The sequence below is a fragment of the Myotis lucifugus genome, unplaced genomic scaffold (genome assembly GCF_000147115.1).
Source record: "Myotis lucifugus unplaced genomic scaffold, Myoluc2.0 scaffold_8, whole genome shotgun sequence".
Classification (NCBI taxonomy): domain Eukaryota; kingdom Metazoa; phylum Chordata; class Mammalia; order Chiroptera; family Vespertilionidae; genus Myotis; species Myotis lucifugus.
The window spans coordinates 4,477,034-4,496,927 of record NW_005871056.1 but is presented as its reverse complement, the minus strand read 5'-3'; the positions used below and the strand labels follow the sequence as shown (position 1 = coordinate 4,496,927).

Genomic DNA, 19,894 nt, shown 5'->3' with positions numbered 1-19,894 from the left:
CACTGGTCTAGTGTCACATTCCAGCAGTCAGGACAGCACTGGCATCAGAAGGAAGACCAGGGAGAAGGGGCTGTTCTTGGCTGAAAGCGTTGGATCCCCTGACATGTGATTCTCCATTGTCTGTCACTAACATTTTTGTTCAGCCATCACAGAACTTTAAAGAAATGCACATAAGTTTAAATCCATCAAGTTTCAGAACCATTCTGAACACAACACAAGGGGCCGGATGCCGAGAAACTTTAAACCCCATCACAACATGGCCACACTGCTTTTATTTTTTTAAGGCTTTCTTCAAACCAAATGTGTTTCCATTCTGATCCTCTCTGGGAGCCCTAAAGTCTGTGGGCTGACTTAGAAATTTATAAATAAATATTGTGCTTTTAAAATCCTTATATTGAAGTTGAAAATTGTAATTTGGTCTTGATGGGAGACATTGATGCAGAATTCATCTTCTCACTGAATGAGCATCTGTGGAGTTTGTAATATGGCCTTTTAAGTTTTCTATACTAGCCAGCAATTAAGTCTCAAAGTTCAAAATTTCTTAAAAGTGCATTTTATTTATTCCCTCATCCAACTTTAAAATATGCTAAATTATCTTTAGAAAAATGGAAGGAAGCCAAGGATAATTTGATGAAAAGCCTAAACTCGCTTCAAAATGATTTTTAATTTCAAATATAATGCGTGTTATGAGCTAAGAGATGGCATAAATGAATATAAAATGCAAATTAACCAACAATGAAAAATGTATTATTCTGCAGTAAACCAACCATTCAGAACATGTCACAAACATTATAAAAACTAACGGAAGAGCCTAAAGGCAAGAACACATAGAAAAAATATTTCCAATAAGCCCTTGGTTTGAAACATACTCCTTCAAAAATAAAACTATTCCTAATGTTTCACTTTATAAGAGGAACATTTATTATATTACCTTTTGGTTTGAATTAGAGGAGCAAGAATCATGGAATTGCAGTACAGTAAGCCCTCACTTAATGTCATCAATAGGTTCTGCGATTTTAAGGGAAATGGCATATAACAAAACCAATTCTACCATAAGCTAACTGATATAAATAAGAGTTACATTCCTACAGCATCTCATCAATGTTATAACAAATGAATGAAAGGACATTATTTGAGGACCTGCTGTACTAGGAAAGTGACTATGGACATTATTTTTCTTCCAAGAGGAACTGAAGTCCCACAGAGACAAAGTGGTATCAGGGTCCCAGGGTCTAAGCCAGTCTCTGAAGGATGATATCAGAAATAATGGGAGACTCGAGGTCATACCTGAGGATATAAAAATAGCCTTGGCTGGGTCCCTCAAGAATTGGGCCTGGTCTTTGTCAATTAGCAGCACACTGCAGTGACAAAAATGACTATAATGATACTTCTCAGTCCCATCTGGCATTCAGGAAACATGTGCTGTATAACAGATGATGCACATTTTGCTTTGATTCAGCTCAGCAGTGGTGCCTGATGAGGGTTTCTTTGACTAAAGGTCCCCATTACGGACCAAGAGAGATTTAGCACCAGGGGCAAATGTTAGACTGAATGGTTGCCTCCTCGATCCTCATTGACCACTATGTGTCATATGTTTGCCAGTTTTCTTCTTTAACCATAAAGAAATTCTAATGCGAGGATAGTAACATGTTTTTCATAGAGAGCCAAAGAAACAAAATGGTTAACAGCGCAAGCTCTCTGGTCACATGGCTGAGATTTAAGTCTCAGCTCTACCACTTACTAGCAGAGTGATCTTATTTATGTTATATCTCTGTACTTATTTTCTCAATTGTAAAATTAAGATAATTATAGTATATCACATGGGGTTGTTATTTAGTGAAAAAGTATACTAAAAGAGTAAACATTAATCTTATTAGTAATCAGACTGCAGTGTAATTTATAATGGAATATCAACACACTGTTTCTAACAGATCATACCCAACCCACATCACTGGTACAAAATGACGAACAGTTCCTTCTTCTGAATGATTTCTGCTTTCCTACCAACATCATCCCTGGTCTTATTTTGTCCTTCTTTCCTCTAGAACACAATTATCGAGATGCCCAATTGCTGAACTGTTCTTGCTTTTTGATAGCCTTTATTTCAAAACAAGTCCCTGCTTCACGAATGCCCACCTTAAAATCACCCAGAGTAAGTCCAAATCTTATAATAAGTCCCTCGTTTAGGTGTAGGCACGTCTTGCTGCAACAAGCTAATTAAACTTAACCTTGTTTGAGTTCAGGTGTGCTCCTGGCGGTCTTTCAGTGTTGAGCTGCCATAATACTGAGCACATACTATAGCGCACTATATGCATAAGAAATGCTGACCATTGGCAATAGTAGGCAAGTACTTTTTTACCCCAGCTTCTTCATGTAGCACACCTCATGACATGTTTGTTCAATGAAGGGCAATTTTTTTTATATTTTATTGATTCTTTACAGAGAGGAAGGAAGAGGGATAGAGAGTTAGAAACATCGATCAGCTGCCTCCTGCACAATCCCCATTGCGTATGTGCCCGCAACCAAGGTACATGCCCTTGACCGGAATCGAACCTGGGACCCTTAAGTCCGCAGGCTGACGCTCTATCCACTGAGCCAAACCGGTTTGGGCTGAAGGGCAATTTTTATGTAACTGGGAAACCAGTTAGCATGGCTAGAATGAAGAGATATGATTTTTTTCTCCAAGTTTCAAAGTGTTATTTAAAAGTCCCCGGGGTAACTGCAACAGCAATAGATGAAATGGAAAAGCAAGCAAAGCAAAGGTTTTGAGCCTACTGAAGTCCAAGTAGTAGCCCTGAATTGACCATATTCTGGACCTTTTAAGCCAGGCTAGCCAGATAGCTGTAAAAAAAGGGGTGTTAAAATAGCTAAAATTTTAAGTTCTTATTTCCAAATGTCTACAAATACCCATTTGACAAATTTGGAAACAGACTTTGGAGTGGAATGAATGCCTACGGCACACACAGGGTGATTAGGCTGGGTCTGGAACCAAAGACAGAACTTTGTACAGAAGGCGTATTAGCTACTTATTGTTGTTACAAATTACCCTACAACTTAGTGACTCAAAATAAGAGTAATCACTTATTCCCTTTGGCAGTATCTTCTGTCAGGTACCCTTAAGTTCCTTGGCTGGGTAGTTCAGGCTCAAGCTCCTTCATGAGTTGTAGTCATATCAAGGGCTGCTGGGGCTGGAGGATCCACTTGCTAGGTAGCTCACTCCTGGCTAGAAAGTTGGTCCCTCGTCACATGGGCCTCTCTACAGGGCTGCTGGAGTGTCTGCAGGACGTAACCACTGGCTTTCCCCATAGGTAACAATCCACTCGACAAAGACAGAAGTAACAATACCTTTTATGACCCAGCCCTGGAAGTCACACACCATCACCTTGGCCATATTGTATTGCTAACACATGCCAGCCCTGTTTCAGGGCCGGCTCTATCCACCTGCCCGATGTGCTATTTGAGACCAGCACCAAATTCTGAGTCTGCATTCCTTCATGCATCATATAAAAATAACAACTTCGTTTTAGCCTGTTTTGAACATAAACCAGTATTAGAAAATCAAGCTCTGCTTAATACAATAATTACTAAGCCGGCATTATTTAGAAGTGATTTCACTTTCTTAAGAATTCTGCACCTAATCCGCCTCCCTCATTCTTCTAAAGCTTAAACTCCGAACATACTTTCCCCGCAACCCCCTGGAGAGAAAATCAGTGCCTGGCCTCCCCACACCAACTCCTATCCAAAGTAGGACTATTCCGGAGGCAGAACTTTAGTTCCGGGGGCTGACCCTGGTGCCCGGAGCGCATTTCAGGACGGACCGGAAGGGGCTCCTGCGGCAATTTCCGTCCCGGAGGGCAAAGGCGGGCAGCCGGCGCCGGACGGCTCCGGGAGGATTGCGGTGCACGCGCGACAGCAGCGTGGTGACTCCCTGAAAGCAGAGCGGAGGGGCCCCCGAAAGTGTAGCGACCCGAGCCCTGTCCGGCTCCTCCATGCTTGGCTGGAGGCGGCTGGCTCTGGCCGGCTCCCAGGTGCTGCGCCGCGGCGCCGGGGGCCTGGATGCTGCCGGGCGCTTCGGGGACAGGTGAGTGCGGGCGAGAGACAGGGCGTGTGTGTGTGCGTGTGGCGGGAGGGGCGGGGGGCGAAAGGGGTGATCCCTACAAAACTACGCTTTGAACAATGACAAGACTGGGCACAGAGGTTCTGCCCTGGGAGGGAGAGGAAGGGGCTGTGTCCAGACCTGAAGTATAGAAGAGTAAGGAGCGTTTCTCCTAGGAAGCCCGTGAAAGGACCTAAGGGGTGGTTTTGGTTTTTGTTCGTTTTTAATGCGTATGAGCGACTGGCCGCGAGCATTACCAACAGCAACAATAGTATAATCTGCTAGTTAGTGGGCGTTTTCTGTGTCCGAGATGCTCTGTTAAGTATATGAGGCGCCTAGGCCGCACGTGAGCTCAGTCTCTTTTACAGAAGCTATCATTCCGTTTTGCAGGTAAAACAGAGGCTTGAATTTAGTAACTTGCCCAAGGCCATTCAATTAAGTGCAAATTGGGATTCTAACCTGAATAACCTATCAGACTACAAGAGGAGGATAGACTACAGAGAGCTTTTCTTTTCTGAGACTCTGTGCAGGACGAACCCACCTGGTTACAGACTCAGTCCCTGAGGGCTTTCCTGGTGTGTGCAGCAGACCAGAGGTCATGTCTTCACACATCCAGCTTCTTCAGATTCTGAGCCTGGGCCATGTCATTGCAAGGAAGAGAGGAGCTGATCAGAGAAAGATCGGCATCCCATATTCTGCCACTTCGGCTGGGTGTGAAATACTAAGGTTCACATGCAGATGGCTTCTCCTGTGTCTAGGTAGGACCGCTTTGTTAGAAAACTATTTACCCCAGGAGAGAAGACGGAGAACTTTTCCTCCAGGGTAACTCTTCACAGTTAAGACGGGAGCCCCATTGTTACCATCAGGAATGTCAGGAGAAAGAGGCCCACGGAATCCAAGCCCTTCCCTAAGGCCCTGATGACACTCTCCAATGCATGTGACCTCCCTTCGCTGTGTTAACTAGAGAAACTTCTGAGTTGTGGTTTGTTTTTTCAATTTTTGTTTTTACAGAACAGACCTCTGGCTTTTAGTTAGAAGTCTCCATGGCAAGAGTAATACTTGGTGGGATGAGCATCTTTCTGAAGAAAACGTTTCGTTCGTTAAGCAGTTGGCCTCCGATGAAGATAAAGCCCAATTAGCAAGTAAACTGTGTCCTCTGAAAGATGAACCGTGGCCTATACATCCTTGGGAACCAGGTGGGTATTGTGTATATGATGAGTTCTCCTCATTCCTTGGTGGCTGGCACATTCAAAATTACAGTGACTGCTTGATAGATTTATCATCTCTCCAATTTACTGTTCATGTCTTAAGTGTGTCTGTTTCATTGTGGCTTGGTTTGCATGTTTATTACCAGCATCCTTTTCTACTGTCAGTGAATGTGGTAATAATCAAGACTTAATAAAAAAAGCTGTTTTGTATGTGAAATGAGACTCATTCTGCATACATTTTCTTGTTTTCTTTAGATTAAAAAAAAAAGACTATAAAAATAAATTAGAGGAGAAAAATCTGGAAGAGTATGATCTAAATTGTGTTACACAGATGTCTCCAGTTGGGATGGTCTAGCATTCCAGGCTTGCCACGGGCAACGCCAGCGTCAGCTGTGTGAGCCTGGTAGCGTGCTAACCCCACCTGTGGACAGATCAGGAAGAATAAGGCCTTTCCTGTTGAGAAAGGGATCTCTGGGTGGGGTTTATTGTAAACAGTTGAATTGTTCAGTGGAGCAACTTTATCAATTTATGCAACAAATCTAAGTGTCATGGGGAAGGCCAGCGTATTTTAGCAATATGACCACTTGTGTCATCCTTATGAACCCAGCTAACTTTTTGGAATTAGATGTTTTCTGATTACTGAGGTTTGATATTTTTACTAGGAAAGCAAAGCATAATAAGGGATTTATCCCGCCCTCTATTAATACCACTATTTTAAAACCAGAATTAGCCCAGCCGGTGTGTTCAGTGGTTGAGTGTTGACCAATGAACCAAGAAGTTGCCAGTTTGATTCCCAGTCAGGGCACATGCCTGGGTTTTGGGTTGTTCCCCAGTAGGGGGCATGCTGGAGGCAGCCCGTCGATGTTTCCCTCTCCCTAAAACCAGTAAAAACATACTTAAAAAAAACCCCACCGTATATCCATTTAACTGTTTTCTTTTTTTGTGTCGTTTCTTATATTTGTTCAGTATATGGAAATTTATTGAGTACCAATGTCTTATGTTAGGCATGGTTGAAGATGCTTACATCTATAAGGATTTGTGTTTTATTCTGTGAATATATTAGCATGTTTATTTGCCCACTCCTTATTTTGAAACCATGGTTTAGGAAATACTGTTGCATCACATTGGCAAAGTTGAAAAAGCTGTGTTAACATTCATTTGTTTTGAATTGCCAGGTTCCTCTCGAGTAGGCCTTGTCGCGGTGAAGCTGGGCATGATGCCTTTATGGACCAAAGATGGTCAAAAGCATGTGGCCACATTGCTTCAGGTAAGAAACAGCAGTGATAGCAGATGTGTATGTGTGCCAAGATCTATTTGTGCCAACCTAAATGGGCAACATTTGTGTCCTGAACTATTTAACTGTGTGGTGAAGAATAGGTTAATGTTTAGTATAAATAAATGCTATTAAAGAACTTTACTTCTGATGGTTTTGGTGAATGTTCTCACTCTGGCCTAAGTGGTGGCCTTCTTAGTAATGGCATAGGGTAGCTGGGACAGTGAACAAAATAAGATTGTAACCTAGCTTAGCTTCTCACAGATCTAGTTTAATTTATAATCAGAAAAAGTCTCAGTTCCATCTTGTTTTCATTATGAAGTTCTTTCAGCTCCACAATAATTTTTATCTCTTTGCTAACTCAGAATGTTATACTCTTGTTAAGGGAAGCAGCGTTTTGTTCTCTGAGATAAAGTAAACTCCTCTATTGTTTAATAATGTGGGCCCTGGAACCAGAATATCTGAATTCAGGTCTTGGTTCTGCCACTTCTTAACTGTGTTCTTTGAAGCACTGTGTCTCATCAAAAAATATATATACTACTTTTTAAATGAAATAATTATGACCTACCTGAAAAGGTTATTGTGAGATTACACGAGATATAAATGTTAAGCACTTAAAATGTAAAACAGTATTAAATGTCCAATAAATGTTGGCTGCTGTTGTCTTTCTCATCACTTACGAGTTTAATTTGTTCCAAGACCGAGCTCGTTAAGGAGCTCGTTAACTTAAATTACTCTATCAACTCAATGCAGAAAATCGGCTGAGAGACAGCTGGTATCTCAAAAAACTCGTTAGTCGGGACACTTGTAAGTCAAGGCCCCACTGTATTATTATAAAAAGATCACTGGAAGTTAGGAGACCGTCATTCCCCAAATCACTTGGATAACTCAGTTTATCTTTGGGGCCCAGCCTTAGACAACTGATTAGGCAGATGGTGGTAATTAAATAACTCATTCACCTAAGTCAGTGGTTCTCAACCTCTGCTGCACATTAACCCTAATTAAGTTAATAACAGTGTACCTACCTATATAGTTTAAGTTTAAAAAATTTGGCTCTCAAAAGAAATTCAATCGTACTGTTGATTTTTGGCTCTGTTGACTAATGAGTTTGCCGACCACTGGTCTAAACCATGTCGACAGGTGCAGCTAGGGCAGTGGTTCTCAACCTTGGCTGCACATTAGAATCACCTGGGAATCTTTTTAAAATCCTGATTTCTGGGCCTCATCCTCTGGAAATTCTGTTTTTTTGTTACTAATGTTGTGGCCCCAACCCAGAACAAAGAAACAGAATTTCCGGAGGATGAGGCCCGGAAATCAGGATTTTAAAAAGATTCCCAGGTGATTCTAATGTGCAGCCAAGGTTGAGAGCCAATGGACTAAATGATCAAGGATAAGATTATAGTTTCTAGAACTCTAAGGAACTTTGGGAGCTTTCAGTAATGACTGGTGGATTGTAAATCGGGATGACCACTTCAGAAAATAATTTAGCCTTATGTAGTAAAGTTGAGATAAGTGATCCTTGTAATCTATTCCATTTGTGAGGGTTACTAGAAGATTTAAATAAGTATGCACCAAGAAAACTGTACAACAGTGTTAATAGCAGTATTGCTCTTAATACTCCAAAACTAGAAATAACCCAAATGTCCATCAGCAGTAGAATGGGTAAATCATGGTGTATTTCAGCCGTGGGCAAACTACGGCCCACGGGCCGGATCCGGCCCGTTTGAAATGAATAAAACTAAAAAACCAAAAAAAAAGACCGTACCCTTTTATGTAATGATGTTTACTTTGAATTTATATTAGTTCACACAAACACTCCATCCATGCTTTTGTTCCGGCCCTCCGGTCCAGTTTAAGAACCCATTGTGGCCCTCCAGTCAAAAAGTTTGCCCACCCCTGGTGTATTTACATGATGCAATGCTGGATAGCAGTGAGCTACATCCAACAATGTGGAGGAACCTTACAAATGTAATCTTGAGTGAAAGAAGTAAGACATGGAAGACTACATTCAGTCTTGTTCCATTTATATAAAGTTTAAAGCAGACAGCACTAAGCAACAGCATTATTATGTAATACTTTCAAAGGTAGTAATTATAAAGAAAAGCAAGTAAAGGATTACCATAAATGTCAAGGCTAGTGGTTATTTCTTGGGCAGCGCATCTCAGTGTGACTGAGAATCACCTGGACCCAGGTCCTTGGAGGGCTTTTAAATCAGTGGTTGGCGACCACTGGTTTAAGGAAACCTTTGGAGCAGCGGTCACCAACTGGTGGTCCACGGACCACTGGTGGTCCACGAGGTACGAAAGGTTGGCGACCGCTGTTCTGAATCACAGAGGTTCTGATTTAGCAGGTGTCTGCTGAGGCCTGAGCCTGCATTTTCACTAGGTTCTCAGGGGATGCTGATACTGCTTGTCTGGACCACACGTTGAGAGCCACTGCTCTAGAAGTTTGAAAAAGAAAAAAAGGGTGGGAGTTGATTGGGAAGAGACACACAGGTTTTAGGGATTCTGCTTCTTGTCATTAGTAGTGGTTATGTTAAGGCACCTCTCACCAACACCAGAGAGGTGTTACCGGACAGCCCCCTGAGCCAGTGGGAGAGGGCTGTCCCCAACTCGATCCTTGTTTCCTCATATAAATGAATTTATACGAGAGACCTTGGCTGCTTTGTGAGAAGCCAATTTATTAAAGCATGCCCCGTTACTGAAAAAGCAAAGCAAACAAGCAAACCTCTACATCTGGCTTATAAGTGCCAATGGGCTCCCAGCGAATCTGAAGAGCAAATTGGGTGGGGATCCAAGGCTTTATATACCCTCCTGTTTTTAGGCTTCAAAATTCCTCTGCTGACTATTTTGGTACAGATTAATTCTCAAGGGCCCTTTTTTTACTTTATTGTGTCCTTCCCAGAATTTATGAAAGGCTTTTGGCAACTTTTATCTTGCCAAGCCTTGATACTGCTGGCTTCTCTGTTAGAGAGTAAAACTGCCATTTTTCCTTTCCCCCTTCTCCCTTCCTTTCTGCATTCTCTCATTAGGGAGGTGTTTTTTGTTTTGTTTTGTTTTAATCATTTGCTCTTTGTTCTTGGCTGGAGAAAATAATGGTTTGTTAGTTACAAGCTGGCTGCAATTTGCCCACACTGTTTGGCCTTGTTTTAACTTTCCTGTCTCAGTTTCCCTATTCCTCCTGCCCTGGAATCCTATAACAGTTATGTGCATATTTTCTTTAAAAATACTTATTTTGTTATATATTTGTGTTTTATGCACTTTTCTATGGGTGTTGTATTTGACACTTTTTTCAAAGGTTATCTGTATTTTAAGATTGTGATTGATGTTAGAGGAATAATGAATTAAGTAACTTTAGTGACTGGTGTGTAATGTTGAAATGTATCTTGGCACAGACTTAGCTTTTTTTTTTTTTTTTTTATGTTTGTGTTTTTAGGTACAAGACTGTCATGTCCTACAATATACTCCAAAGGAAAACAATGATGGAAAAATGGCAGCCCTCACTGTAGGAGGAAAAACCGTATCCCGTTTTTATGTAAGGATGTATTTTCATTTCTAGAATAGTACATTTCTTAGTTTCAGACCTGAATCTTTAAGTTTTGAGCATATTCCATTGCCACAAACTTGTTTTGTCCATGAGATAAATTGTGGGCGGGGGAGAGTCGGTCTAGTTAGATCCATTGAGCCCAGGAGTCTGAGATTGAGTTTGTTCCAGTATCTTTCCTCACTATCTGGAACAAGTAACTACCCTGTAAGCCACAGTATTTGCCCATCTGTAAAATGGGGATGATAATACTGCTGACGTAAGAGGTTTGTTATCAGGATTACATGAGAATTTTCAAATGTGCCTGGCATGTAACAGACAATAATTCTTTTTTGTTATTTTGTTGTTTTTTTAATGGTTTTCTTTCTAAATTGTTTCACCAGCAGCATGTAAAAGTTAATGTATATGTTATTATTTTTTAATCCTGACTTTATTAATTTGAGAGAGTGTGAAAAAGAGAGGGGTTGAGAGAGAGAGAGAGAGAGAGAAACATTTATGTAAAAGAAATATCGATTGGTTGCCTCCTGTACACACCTGACCAGGTATCAAACCCACAACCTGGGTGTGTGCCATGACTAGGAATCGAACCCTGGACCTTTAAGTGTACAGGGCAATGCTCCAACCAACTGAGCCACACTGGCCAGGGCAATTTTTTATAGAATGAGCTTTCAGTATTTAGGGAAAAGTTGTATACAAACCCACATCAGAATTTTTCAAGTGAAGCATCTTTTCCAAAAAGAATACTAATAGAATGCTGAGTATGTCGCTTAAATTTGAAAAGTCTGCACAATTAGTATCCTTAACTGGATGACTAAAAGCCGAGAATACCTTTTTAGAAATAGTGATGGGTTTTGCTAGTGAATACTGAAACTCCTTTAGGTTTACTGAAACGTTGCTTATCTTAAGATAAACATTTTTCCATTGTAAATTGTTTATGAAATGGATGGAAATTAGGATACAACCTATACCATGCAACTGTCAAAACTAGCAAGTGCTTGTTGTGTGCCTCCTGTTTTCTTGTCATAGGTAACTTCTGTTAAGCACTTATTACATGTCAGGTACATAAGCATTAAGCCTTTACACTTATTAAGTGATCTTTTCAGCTTCTGAGGCTAAAGAGAGTTAGTAATTCATTCAGGGCTACCCACTGGTAAGAGGTAGAGTGACAAGCAAACTCCAGAGCCTTACTTTCTTAACTGGGACTTGATGTCCACCCTCTGGGAGCACATAAGTGAATGGGGAAGATGGACACATAAGTCTGCCATCTCAGTATAGTATTATAAATGCAACAAGCACAGAATGTGGATGGCCACTTCTGGTTGAAAGATCCTCTGAGGTTTCACAACAAGGAGACCAGAAAGGAGGATGTGTTAAAGGCACACCAGAGGGAATGGTCCCTGTAGAATGTGGAAGAGTGTGTGTGCTTGGAAAGAGAAGTGTGGTGTGTCTCAATCTTAGTGTGTGGGTGTGGGGCAGGTGCAGCTGTCAGGGTAGAAGGCTAAGGAGTTTAGACTTCAAGGAGCGCTCCTAATTCTTTAACCAGGGTAGATTCGTATCATTTATTTAACAAGATAACAATTTGATAAGGTAACAATTTGATAAGAATCTTTATGGAGGGAGGACATTTAGGAGGTTGGTTTAAGCACTAGGGGAGAATTGATAAAGGCTTTTGAAGCAGGGCAGTTGGAGCTGGGATATGTGAAAGACTGGGTGAGTGAGACTGTGTGGTTAGAGGGCCAGGCACAGAGCAGTTTCTAACTAAGCAACTAGGTCAGTGCTTATGTTGTAACCTGGACCAGGGACAAAGAAAGGGGCACAAGAGGAAAGATATGTTTGAAGTGTTGCGAGAAAATCTAAGTGGAGTTGTCTCATAAGGATTAGAGAAGTTGGCTATTTTTTGCATATTGTGGTAGTATTGTCTATTTTTCATTAAAGCTTTAGAACTATTAATTCTTGACAGTTTATTGACTAATAATGTCAGGGTTCAAATAATTTCACAGTAATTAAAAGCACAATGAGGTATTTATTGAAACTTCTTTTTAAATGTTTGAATTTTTAGCTGTGACATGTCAGCCTTCATGTCAATCATGTGATAATTATTGGGTTTAATAGATTCCACTGTTTTCTAATTGTATTGCTGTAATGACTAGCACCGTCATCTTTATTTTTAGTACCAATTATTGTAAATTCACATCTTTAAGGGCTTTATATTTGTAAATCAAGCTTCATGTTGGGATAATCCATTCTGCTTCAACAAATCTGTGGACATTTCTTCCTCACAACTATGAAATAGTGGAAAAATGAGTGAACATAGGATCAGAAGAACCAGTTCTAATCCTGATCTCTACCATTAGCTCTTTCTCTCCACCTTTTTGAACTTTCTTTTTCTTAACATCCATTTTCTTATCCATGAAAACAGGATATTGGCCTTGATGGTCTCTAAATTCTCTCCCAGTTCTAAAAGTCTCACATTGGTTTTCTAATAGTTTAGTTTTCAAGAAAAAAACAAAAGTTCTAAAATAAGAAAAGTACTTGCCAGCTCACTTTACTGTTTTACTTGGTGATGATGTCTTACAAATACAATTTTGTAATGTAATACTAATAACTAAAATATTACGGAAATGCTTGTACTCCACAACATAAACTTTAAAAATAACTTAATTCTCTAGTATAGAGAGTGCTACAGAGGCCCTTCTTATTCTTCAAGACATAAATTTTCTAGATCTAGGGGACATGTATTAGTATATTACGGAAAAAACTTTGTCTCTGAACAACCTTTCTTCAGAATGGTATGTGAAAGAGAAGTTTTAGAATTCTTGATAAGTAAAGCATTTTGATTCAGAAAGGGAAAAAAATTGTAAACTAAAAGTATATAAACTTCTTGCATATTATAACCCTTAGGGAAATTGCAAGTAGATTGATTATAGGTTTTTAAAGAGAAAGACCTATGAATATAAAGTATCAAATAGTTAAGCATTCTAAAATAAATTGATTGAATCAGTTTGTTTATAATAGGGCTAAAGCTGTTGTTTTTTAAGCTGTAAAAGATTTATGCCTCCAAGAAATTCGAGTCACTTTGCTTTTGTTATTTTTGTGTCTTAATATACATAAAAGCTGATGTGATACGTAGTATTTTTGAATAAGGAAGTTAAGTAGCCTCAGAGTTGATTAAACCAATTCATCTCGGGAGCAGAGAAGCATTTTCATTGTGAGAGGATAATTGCAGAAAACTTTGAGGGTGGGGGGGGGGGGAAATGCAATTTCATAGATGGGATTATCCAAGTGTGACACTGCTGTCAGTCTTTTAAATTGCCTTTGAAATTATTTATTTGGAAGTTTAAAAAAAATACACCTCTGTTCCACTGCTGCTGGTTTCAACTCAACTTGAGCATTTGGTTTTTCTCATGGCTCACACCTAACTAGTTTTATGATATTTTGATGTTTAAAAGAAAAAAATTGAAGTACTCAATTTTAGTGAATTAGGAAGATAATCAAGAAGTACATATTACATTTTTTCTTTTTATGTTGTAGTCTACAGTTATTTAGATAAAAATGTTTATCTTGTCTATTTTGTATTACTGGGAAAAGGACAGAATTTTTCTTAGAAGCCTCCTGGCATACTTAAAAACTGATATTGATAAAATAGTATGCTTTCTAAATTGCCAGGTGGAATATGTGAACGTTAAAAATAAAACTAAAGTCTGTTTTAAAATTTGATATATCTGAATCTGATTCATCAGGAAAATAATTTCAAGGAGCCACATTTTTAAATGAAAGCCCTTGTGTTTGCTTTTGTTATGGAACAAGTGAGTGTGGTTAAGATGAAAAGCCAGGCCTTGGGAAGAGTGGTGCTGCATATCAGTCTTAGGTTTCCATGAGTGGGAAGTGAAAGCATAAAGAATGACTGGAGTGAGTTTGTTATCACTCTTTTGGAGGAAAGGGTAGCTTCTTAAGGAAACTGTGAGGCACAAAACAACCTTTCGTGGACATCGAAGCAGAGCTGCTCAGCATGTATTGCATGGTCCCACCTGAGGGCCCCAGGGAGATTCCCAGGGGTGTGGACTGATCCAAAAATTGAAGTTCTCTGCTCACAGGCCAGTGCCACCCAATTTCATGTCCACGAAAGTCAACCCACTCAATAAGTTATGAAGGAGTGCTAACAGTGCACATTTTAAATTGAAATAGCATGTACCTGAAGTTTGCTACATAATCAGATAAGTCTGGCTGTGCATATCTTCATTGCATTTGAGGGAAATGATGATTTGTTTCAGTACATCATCAGTGTCATCTTGCTGGATAGGGTTTGTCAATTGCTGCTATTCTTGGTTTGGTTTTTTGTTTGTTTTATTACAAATTACTGTTGGTTTGGTTTTAAAGTAGCTACGTTTCTTGTAGCTCCTCAGAGTAAGTCATGATGTTTATTTTAGACTTGTAAGTTTTTAATAACTAGAAATGAAGATAGAGGCCACACACTGTCAGGCCACAAACACAGTAATGTTGTTTGCCAAGAATTAATGCAGCAGCAGGAAGAGTGAAAGGTAGGGTGTTTTGGAGAGACAAATCAGGATTTCACATCTAGATGGATGTTTGTCCTCTATCTTCTGAGTCTTTTTTAAAAAAATATATTTTATTGATTTTTTACAGAGAGGAAGGGAGAGGGATAGAGAGTTAGAAACATCGATAAGAGAGAAACATCGATCAGCTGCCTCCTGCACACTCCCTACTGGGCATGTGCCCACAACCAAGGTACATGCCCTTGACTGGAATCAAACCTGGAACCTTTCAGTCCGCAGGCCGACGCTCTATCCACTGAGCCAAACCGGTTAGGGCGTATCTTCTGAGTCTTTTCACCATTCATTTCACTCACTTTGCAGTGTCTAATAGACAGCTACTGTCTAAAGTTACACACAAAAGTGAATAAAACAGCCCCTATGATCCAGGGACTCACAGACTAGCAGGCAGACAGATAAGTAAGTTAAATAAATGGAGGGTCTAGAGATGGCAGAGATGAAAGAGCAGTCTGCCCTGACAAGGCTGCCAGGGAGGGATCCAGACAGGAAATGTCCTGCAGCTGGGACTAAACATATATGTAACAGGTTTTTAATGAGATTTGGAGGTACAAGGTGGGGAGGAAATTATAGGATTGAATAGATGAGAGAGGTTAGGAGTGAGTACACAGTGAAGGATATGGCTTTCAATAAGAGCATGGACAGTTCATCTGTCATTGTGATTCCCAGCCTTTTCACATCACAATCATGTGGAGTGCTTTAAAAATATATATATACAGATGCTTGGATGCCACATTAGACCCATGAGGCTATATTCTCCAAGCTGAAGCCCTGGGCATCGGCATTTTCTAAATGCTCCCCACATGCATCTTGGGCAACCTGGAGTGAGGTGGCAGAAGGACAGTATAGAATGGCTGGTGCAGACACTTATATGGACTAGGCGATAAGTATGAGGAAGTGCTCTTGATTCTTCTGTATTTTTTCAATGAATCAAGAAGCAAGATCAGCTCAAAGGTGAGAGGAAGAGGGAACAGTGCTGGAGGATTTAAATGGAGATGTGACATAGTTGCCTTGAAGAGTGTGAGGATATAACTAGGGGGAGGGAAATGTAGGTTGGCCTGGCCACATTTAGGATTGACTTTGAAGTTTGTGGTCAGACATTTGAATGTGACCTACCATGTTTTCTTCTAGCTGCTTGGAAACAGGTACAGAGTAGACACGGTCCAATTTCCCAGGATGGGAGTTCTTGATACATAGAGTCTCCAGTGAAAATTCAAATAGGAGCACAACTGTTTCTTTCCCTGCAGAACAAAGGTCTTTCCCCGTGTACTGTATATGAGCTACACTCTGCACATGGTTGGATCCCACGTGTAATGGATTATAGATGAAAAATCTCCCCTCCCCTCAGTGAGGGGATAGGGTGCTCTCTGTTCATTAGGGGAACAGAGTGCTCTTTGGCTTGTTTTCTGGTGTGTTAATAACTTGGTTTGGACCTCTACATTAAACCCCACCTTTAGTATTTACCGTGTTATTTATGTGTGCTGCTTTTCCTCTAGAAATCTGCATCCAGATTGGAATTTTACCAAGAACTTGGATTGCCACCAAAACAGAAAATTAAAATCTTTCGTGTAACAGATAATGCTGTAATTAAGCCAGGTAATCTGAAGTTGGGGGAGGGGGAGTAAAAATACCCAAATCCGTGATTTGTTTAATGTCAGCCTTTTTAATAAAGTTGAATCCACAGTACAAAGTCCCAAACACTTATTTTTAAATATAAAAATGTATCTAATTTAATCACTAGGGATAAACAAATCTTTTTTTTTTTTTTCAGTGAAAAGAACTTTAGAGACCTCTTTGTTTTCCATGAAAGAGGGAGGAATGCTTTTGTTTTTAATGTACAGAGAGTTTCACATTTGGAAAAGTCTCAATAAATGCATACACTCTTAAAATGTGAAGTTTACTGTTTGTAGGCTGGCATTTTATTAAGTGGAGAATAGCTATACTTGCTGAGGTAGAAGATTTTGAAAAAAAATGTAGCCTAGCTTAAAATTGGACAGTGACCAACCATAACACTTTGACGTAAAGAATATTATTTTAAAATTTCAAAGTATTTTACCCTATTCATGGAATGTCAAAAAGTGAGATTTGGCAATATGATTATATTGGTTCATGTAATTAATAGAAATTGATGTCTTTAAACTTCAGAAGAGCTCTCTGATCTCTTGAACTTGAGTTCTAACAAGCATACAGTAAAAGGATGTTTTAAGATTTTTTTCTTTTAATATGTGACCTGAATTTTTTGAAGTAAAATACAGTTGCAATGGACAATATTAATTGGAGTGACAGAAGGGCAGCCTTGATATAAATTAGAATTAAAAGATATGTTTTGAAGTGCAAGGTTTGCAATTAAATGGAATTAAGCTAACAAGTGTAAAAATTAAGTCCACATTAACTTGCTGTAGCTCAGACCATGTGGAATTGTTGGTTTTATGGATGAAAAATAGTCAAATCTGGGCAGTTCAGGTCAGTTAACCTCATAGAAATTCAGTAATTTTTAATCTCCCTTCTTTTTTCTTTTTTTAAAATTTAATTTTTCAATTATAGTTTACATTCAATATTATTTTATATTAGTTTCAGGTGTACAACATAGTGGTTAGACAATCATATACTTATTTTAAAATTTCAAAGTATTTTACCCTATTCATGGATTCCCCAATATTTCAAGTACCCCCCTGGTACCATACATAGTTACAATATTTTTTACTATATTCCCTATGTATTTTACATCCCCATGACTGTCTTGTGACCACCAATTTGTACTTCCTAATCCCTTCACCTTTTTCACCTAGACCCCCAAACCCCCTTCCCTCTACCAACCATCATTCTGCTTTCTGCAACTATGAGTCTGTTTCTATTTTGTTTATTTTGTTCTTTAGATTCCACATATAAGTGAAATCATTTGGTATTTGTCTTTCTCTGTCTGACTTATTTCATTTCACATAGTACCCTCTAGGTCCATCCATGCTATTGCAAATTCCCCTATTTTTTCTTAATTCAAGGATTTTCCCTGCTTGTCCAAATCCAGCCTAGGCACTATCTTAAAGGATACTACCCTCTGGAATCCTACAGCACTTTACTCCCTGTTTTAAACAAGCAAACAAAAATTATCTTCCCATACATTCATTCTCTACTACATTGGTTCCAGCTTTTTAAAATTACTTAAAAATTTTTTTTAATTTACCTATATACTATATTAGTTGTATTAGTTTCAGGTGTACAATATAGTGATTCAATATTTTTATACCTTACAATGTGATTACCCCACTAATTCTAGTAATCATCTGTTACTGTTCAAACTTACCACAATGTTATTGACTATATTTCCTATCACCTTTTTCACACAGCTCTCCACCCCCTTCTTTCTCATAGTCATCCCTTTGGTCTCTGTTTCTATGAGTCTGTTTTTGTTTTATTTGTTCATTTGTTTCTTTTATAGCTTCCACATGTAAGCGAAGCCATACAGTATTTGTCTTTCTCTGCCTGACTTACTTCACTTGGCATAATACCTTCTAGACCAGGGGTGGGGAACCTTATTTCTGCCAAGGGCCATTTGGATATTTATAACCATTCATGGGCCATACAGAATTATCCACTTAAAAATTAGCCTGCTATATTTGGTCAAATATTTAACTCACTTCTAATGCCTTGGCAGTGCCAGACCAAATGATTTCACAGGCCTTATATGGCATTTGAGCCAAATGTTCCCCACCCCTGCTCTAGACTCATTCATGTTGCAAATGGCTGGATAATATTCTATTGTGTATATATACCAGGTGTGTGTGTGTGTGTGTGTGTATGTATCTCTTCTTTATTCATCTATTGATGGACACCTAGGCTGCTTTCATATCTTGGCTATTGTAAGTAATGCTGGAATGAACATAGGGATGCATATACCTTTTTGAATTTGTGTTTTTATTTTCTTTTGATAACTATCCAGAAGTGGAATTGCTGGGTGGTATGGCATATCTATTTTTAGTTTTTTGTGGAATCTTCATACTGTTTTCCATAGTGTCTCGACCAATTTGCAGTCCCACCACCTGCACAGGGTTCCTTTTTTGCCACATCCTCACCAACACTTATTTGTTGACTTTGGTAATAATAGGCATCCTGACTGGTGTGAGGTGGTATCTTACTATGGTTTTGATATACATTTCCTTGATGTACTAATGTTGAGCATCTTTTCATGTCTGTTGGCCAGCTGTTTATCTTTGGAGAAGTATCTTTTCATATCCTCTTATTTGATGATGTAATGTTGATTCATCACCTAGGTAATACATTCTTTATAAAATTTAATTTATTGGGGTAACACTGGTTAACAAAATTATACAGTTATCAGGTACACAATTGTACAAACATCAGTACACTGTATTGTGTATTCACCATCCCAAGTCAAGTCTCCGTCCATAACCATTTAACCTCCCCCCATATGCTCCTCCGCCTCTCTCAATCCCTCCTTAGATAATAAATTCCTGAGGTCAGGAGCCATGTCTTATACTTTTGTATTTCTTACTTTGCATATTGTAAGTGCCCTATAAATATTTGGAGATAAAAGTATTAATTCCAAATTTATATAAATAAAATATTGTGAGGGGCTTGGAGCTACAAGATTCCATAAAATAACACATTTCCCAAGTGCTTTTAAAGTAAGATTTTATTTAAATACAACTAGTTTTGGAAATATGAGTATATAAAATTAGTATCTTTAGTAGCGGTTTTTTGCTATTCCTGATATCTGGCATATGCAAGAATATCTACTTTATTGGAATAATGACCAGTCTACCAAGAATCTAATATATATGGGCTTTATAGTGATATTATACATACATACCATAAATATTACCCAGAGACCAATGGACCTGTGTTCAAATAATTCAAGTTTCTATTTTGGATCATTTATCTCCAGTGTGTAAAAAATGATTTGGTCTAGCCCCAACATTTTTTATCATTCTCTTTTTATTTTTTTTCTGTGAAATAGGTAATATACCTTAATTTAGTATATTGTTACCAAAATGACCAAGAATCATTCCTGTGTTTGCCATCAGGAAACACTGTTGTATAGGAATTGTCCACTTCAGGAAGGCACACTGTCAGCCAGTGTTGTCTATTGGCTCGCTCTAGCACCGCATCCCATGTAGCCAGTGTTGAATAGTTTTATTATCTTATAATTGGTGTTTCTGCAATAATTATAATTGCAGAAGAGAATCTC

At 39.0% G+C, this 19,894-nt stretch overlaps 1 protein-coding gene across 4 annotated transcripts in view; it reads left to right on the top strand.

Annotated features, from left to right (window-relative positions):
- The first annotated feature begins 3,835 nt into the window (after positions 1-3,835).
- The window catches only part of MRPL3 (mitochondrial ribosomal protein L3), a 41,529-nt gene continuing 25,470 nt past the window's right edge, over positions 3,836-19,894 (top strand). For 2 of the 4 annotated variants that reach the window (XM_023749523.1, XM_014450785.2), the window contains exons 1-5: positions 3,836-4,081; positions 5,108-5,292; positions 6,480-6,571; positions 10,013-10,111; positions 16,185-16,284. In XM_023749523.1, the coding sequence (XP_023605291.1) occupies positions 3,990-4,081; positions 5,108-5,292; positions 6,480-6,571; positions 10,013-10,111; positions 16,185-16,284 (568 nt within the window). In that variant the 5' untranslated portion in view covers positions 3,836-3,989. Of the gene's footprint in view, positions 4,082-4,813; positions 4,855-5,107; positions 5,293-6,479; positions 6,572-10,012; positions 10,112-16,184; positions 16,285-19,894 lie in introns of those variants that run through there. The other 2 variants (XM_006083694.3, XM_023749522.1) reach the window with 2 other exon arrangements.